At 31.1% G+C, this 5,495-nt stretch overlaps 1 protein-coding gene across 1 annotated transcript; it reads right to left on the bottom strand.

The window, feature by feature from the left end:
- Positions 1-419: 419 nt before the first annotated feature.
- LOC128221057 (uncharacterized) lies at positions 420-3,052 on the bottom strand. The gene is made up of 3 exons (XM_052929479.1): positions 2,946-3,052; positions 1,643-1,860; positions 420-1,175 (listed from the first exon to the last, which is right to left on the bottom strand). The coding sequence occupies exons 1-3, from the start codon at positions 2,959-2,961 to the stop codon at positions 1,062-1,064; spliced, it is 348 nt and encodes a 115-aa protein (XP_052785439.1). The 5' UTR covers positions 2,962-3,052; the 3' UTR covers positions 420-1,061.
- Between the last annotated feature and the right edge of the window lie 2,443 nt (positions 3,053-5,495).

The raw sequence follows: 5,495 nt of genomic DNA, 5'->3' as shown, positions 1-5,495 counted from the left end.
TAAGGTATAGCGAAATACGAACGAATAGTCGAACTCATTATACGACTTTATATTTTTGAATAATATTATCAGATATAATACGGCAACACTGGATTAGAAAGGAAGGGTTTTAAAATGGGCCCATTTTGGCATGAATTACGGACCTTGTACAGTTTATATAAAGTAGAGTGAAACAATATAGGGTGTCAACATCATCGCATACCTTTTAAGATTTGCATCAAATTCTAACAATTTTGTTAGTGGTAGTTGTAATAGGCATTCAAACACCAAAAGCTTCAGAATGGGGGAATTTTAGGCACATAATACAACATTTTATGTTATTTTAGTTCGAAATTCAATTCCGTGAAAACATATTGAAATTTGTGTCACAAGCTTTTTTTGTCAGTTTTTTTTGTGTGAAAATATACATTGTAAGGTACTGGTCAGTACTACACTTAATAATCATCCCATATATGCGAAGACAGTATATTTGCAGTTTGAATAAAGTATTTCTTTAACATATAATCATTTTCATAGGTTTAGAATCATTTCAATGTTTCAAAAGCATTTCTTATTTCTTAAAAAGAAATAGCATCATCCAGTTTTGTTAAGACCTTATTTGGATGACTTAAGTCATTGGTATCAAACAAGGTATCTGCAAACGTTGAGCCGAAATATTCATGAAATTCAACAAGTAGTATCTTATGTGATTTATTGAACGATTTGTACTTAAAATATTTCCTAAACTGTTGGTCTACTTTTCCTCAAATCTTCGATATGTGGCATTCTCTATTTCTATAATCATTGTTCTCACTTCAAAAAATAATATTATAAATATAATTTCGGTCACATAAAATAAACCAGTTGGCAAAAAATAAAGTTATTATACCTTATACAAGCTGTGTGCATAAATACATTCATGGTCAAACGTTTATCACTAATTGTACACTTTTCAAAATAAACGTCATCTTCATTATAATATTCTTTAGAAAACAATGGGTCAGACACAACGAAAATAAACATAGTCTACATTTTATGAACATCTTTAATCTTGCGCCTGGAGTTTGGTGAACTTTTTTAAGTTACGCTGGGTGGATATTACTTTTAATAAGTTCCCGAATTTCGTGCCTGTACTTTATGACGATACCAGTCACAAGAATCGCAAACATGCTCATGCATGTCGTAAACAACCAAGGCTGAAAAGACAGAAGAGAAAATCATCAGTTTTAAAAAGACTTTTATTTATAAGGGCCGATATTATATGATTTGCAAGTTGAAAAAAATATCAAGCGAACATTAAATATTATTAATGACTTTCGATTTTTTTTTTGATTTTTCTTATCAGAAACGCACTCCAGCTTAAAACATTACTTTGTTGACATTGGATTGCCCGTTAAGAGGGAAAATGACAGTTTTATAAGCTTGTTTACTCTAGTCTACCTCAAGGTTCATATGTACGACTCAGATTTTTGAAACCCAAAACAAACTTAAACAATCCATAAGCATGGATAGATTTGAGGCATTTACAATTTCACTTCTAAACAACTACCTATAATATCTTTTAGAATTTCACAACAGTGATAAAGGCGAAATTTGAATACGATGCAATACTGCATTATAATTAACTTTATTAAAACATAACTTTTAACGAGTAAATACTCACGTGCGCTATCGCAATTGCGGCGATAGTCTTCAAAGGTGTATACACTATTTCAAGTATACTTTTTAGAATTCCTAGCCCTATGTGTTCGACCTCGAGTCCCAATGTAATATTTCCTCTAACCAATGGAAGAATTTCTTTCATTATCTCTTTTTCATGAAGGCGTAATGTAGTCTCAATAATTTTGTCCGACCTTGAATGCAGGTTTACTATGGCTGATGCTGAAATGGTTTATTTTACACATAAGTTATATATTGCACATTTTAGCAAAAATAAAAATAAAATAATGAAATATTTTAGGAATTATCAAAAAATAGTATTCGACAAAAAAATGCTGATCTTGTATTCGAATATTTTGACTAAACCATTTGTATCATAAGTATGGTATAATTCTATTGGAACTATAATGCATAATAACCATAAGTGTTTCTATACACGCCATTTTCTACGTTTCCATACAAATAGTCAGTGTTTTTTATGAAGGGAGTAGATTGTAGATTAAGTCTTATTTTTGAGACAAGTCAAAAGCAACATTATTACAACATATGCAAATAGTTACGTCAATTCAGCGAGTGCTTGTGACGTTAAAGTAAGTGTTCAATCTCTCTGATTGTCATATTTCTTTGTTCATATCATTTGAGAACAGGATGGAAATAATTTGAAATGTTCTGTGCCGGTATTTATAAGAAATCTAAAGTCATATGTTAACTTGTTTATAAGTCGATTTATGAAGTTTTTCATTGTCAAATGACAAATAAGTGTTGTTGTTTTTTAAAAAAAGAATCAAGTGCATTTATTCAATTTTATCAATTACGGTAAATAATTTCAGATATTATTAAGTTATTATATCATGTGATCAGTCAGTTACGTATTTTCGGAAAATGAATTAAGTTTTAATGTTAATTTTTTTATAACAACTCCTGTTTTATAACTGTTAGAATTTCATACAAACTCTGAAAAGGTATACGATGATATTGACACACTATATTGTTTGTTATTTTTAAAAATCACGTGCGTTTATTCAATGTAATCAATTACGGTAAATACTTTCAGATACAAATGTTGTAATAAATTATTATAAATTATTATATCATATGATCAGTCAGTTACGTATTTTAGGAAAATGAATTCTGATAGACACGGACTTAAGCTGGTTTATTAATACCGACCAAGTGACATAAATGACTCATAAACACACAATATAACACGGGTCTGACGAATTTTCCATCTAAGACCATCAACCCTTAGATAAAGTCAAATTATTTTAATAAATAAAAGTTAAGAAGTATTTAAAAGAAACCATTACCTAATGTAGAAGCCATTCTGTTATTCCTTTTTGTGAATATTTGAAGTCTTTCCTGATATGAACTCAATCTAGCAATCGTATTTCAAATAAAATATGTTCAATGCTCCTGACAACCTATCTATCAAGCAAGGCCACACCAAACGTTTTATTTGTTTATTGACAATTTGGAATGACTTCATGTGTTTAAAGTTATTGAATAACCCCATTTAAGTCTAAAATGTAGATATTTTAGGGAGATACTTTTAGATCATCGAAGCTCACATTGCTTAGTCAGAATTGTTGCTTGCTTTCCTTCATTTGTGGAAAACGTCGAATACACCGACATTAAAAATCAATACATATTATTTAACATACAATATGTATTATATATTAACATTGTTGTTGTTATTGCTGCATGTAGTTTACAGACATTGTTTCCTTTTTATTGCTAGTGGTCTCGTCCTTGAAATCGTAAGCCTTGTTCCCATGTTTTGTTTTAAGGAAGAGCACTTGTAGTTTTTAAGATAGCGTTTGCCTAAATATTTTAGCGATCAGGTCCTTGTTGTTCTAACAATCGTGTCCTGGATAGTTAGAGGATCGCGTAATATTAGTTTCCTGCAATCGTGAACTTTCCAGTTTTAGCGCACGTTTTTATTTTGATATTTGAGATGTCGTCCTTAGCGATCGTTTGAATGTAGTTTCGCGCTCGTTTGCTTGTAGATTTTAGCGATGTATACTTTGTCATTTTAACGATTGTGTGATATTAGTTTCTACCGTTCGAGTCATACACGTTTCAGGCTATCATGTCGATGTGGTTTTCAGCGGTCGTGTCAGTTTAGTTTGTAGTAATCGTTTGATTTGAGTTGCTATCGATCGTTCGCTGGTATTTTCTAAAGATCATGTCCTTGTGGAATCTATCGATCGTCTCATTGTAGTTTTTATGATCGTGTCCTTGCAGCCTCGCGGTTTCCTGCGAGCGTTGCCTCGTTATTTCAAGATATCGTTGTACTTTTTTGCGATCGCTTGCTAGTCATTTCCAACGATCGCTGTTCGTAGATGGTAGAGATTCTGTCCCTGTTTTGGTTCAAATGATCATGCCCTGGTTGTTTCTAGCACTCGTTTAGTTTCTAGCAATTGTTTACATATTGTGTTTTGTAGTAATTAGTTTACGTGTTCTTGTTGTTCCAAGTCATTGTATTCTTATTATTTCTAGCGAATAATTTGCTTGTATTTCTTAACGATCGTGTCTTTAACAAATTCTATTAATTTTCCTCTTGCTCTTTGTGAGAAATGTTTGGTGAAATCATCCACGGATGGGACCCACTTTTAAAAACTGATGTAAGGAGAAAGTAAGTTTTCCAATTTCAGTGTTGTGTAGCTAAAATCAGGCTTATTTCAAACAGTCCTATAACGTTTAGCTCCGCTATGTAAAAAAATAAGGACAGCTCTTCTACTCACAATATTGTCCTCTTCACGTTTGGGTTAAAGTTCTGCAAGTAAGCATAAATTGGCATGAAGAGTGCGGCACGTTAAGTAATGTTACGATGGTCGAAACACCACTTACTTTCAGTTCTGTTTTGTTTGCAAGCTACTTATACAATTATATTCCATTATTTTAAAGGTATTGTTTACTTTCCTCTAGACTCCATGTTTTGAGTTATTGACTTTAAACATTTAGTCAATATAAATAGTTTATTTTTGTTTAGAATATCATTAAATTTTCTATCTAGCTACTAGGTGGTAACAAAAATCCATCACGTAAAGTTTCATAAGAGCTTCAATTTGTTTACTAGCATGCTTCGGTTGGACATTCTAAGAAAAAGATAGAACAGTCAATTGCGTTAGAATCTATTTAGGATGGCTTGAAGACTTGTATAGTAATAAGCGAAGTTCCAGCCTTTTGTTAAACATATATTGTTTTTTCTTGGAACGAGCCATTTTTTGTGAATATCCATGGAAATCAGTTATATATGACTGCTGACAAAAAATTAGATCACATATTTTTATATGTAAGTTCAAAAATTGATGTATTATGCATTTTTCTTAAACCGTTAGTAACGATTTAAGCCATAAAACTTTAATTTTCGAACAGAAATATGAAATTCTATGAACTGATTTTTTGTCAGCAATCTTATATTATTGGTTTGCAGATATTTACGCAAAAATATGCTGTTTCCAAGACAAAAAATAAAAAAAAGTTGAAAAAATGGTTAATCTATGAAGTTGCAGCTTTACACTTTCTCTTGTTATTTGATGACAAAAAACGACACATTTCATATCTCGCTCCGTCTTTGATACAAATTCAATATTTTACACTTAGTATTGGAAGTAACATAAACTACCTTATACTGTGGTTGTCTTATGTCTTCTCCATTTACTTCCATACTTCGAATCAAATTGTATTACTTGACACTTCAATTGTGTACATGTCAAAATGTTGCGGTGTTTGAAAAACGTTTGTTTTATCAATAGTTTTCCGATAGGGTTTCAATTTGCAAATAATTAAGAAAGTATATGGACATATTTCTTTGTTATTTAATGTCTAGGAGTTAATTGACATAACATATTAAA

This window comes from Mya arenaria, chromosome 16 (genome assembly GCF_026914265.1).
Source record: "Mya arenaria isolate MELC-2E11 chromosome 16, ASM2691426v1".
NCBI lineage: Eukaryota > Metazoa > Mollusca > Bivalvia > Myida > Myidae > Mya > Mya arenaria.
The sequence above is the reverse complement of the archived record's forward strand: the minus strand, read 5'-3'. Positions and strand labels throughout refer to the sequence as shown.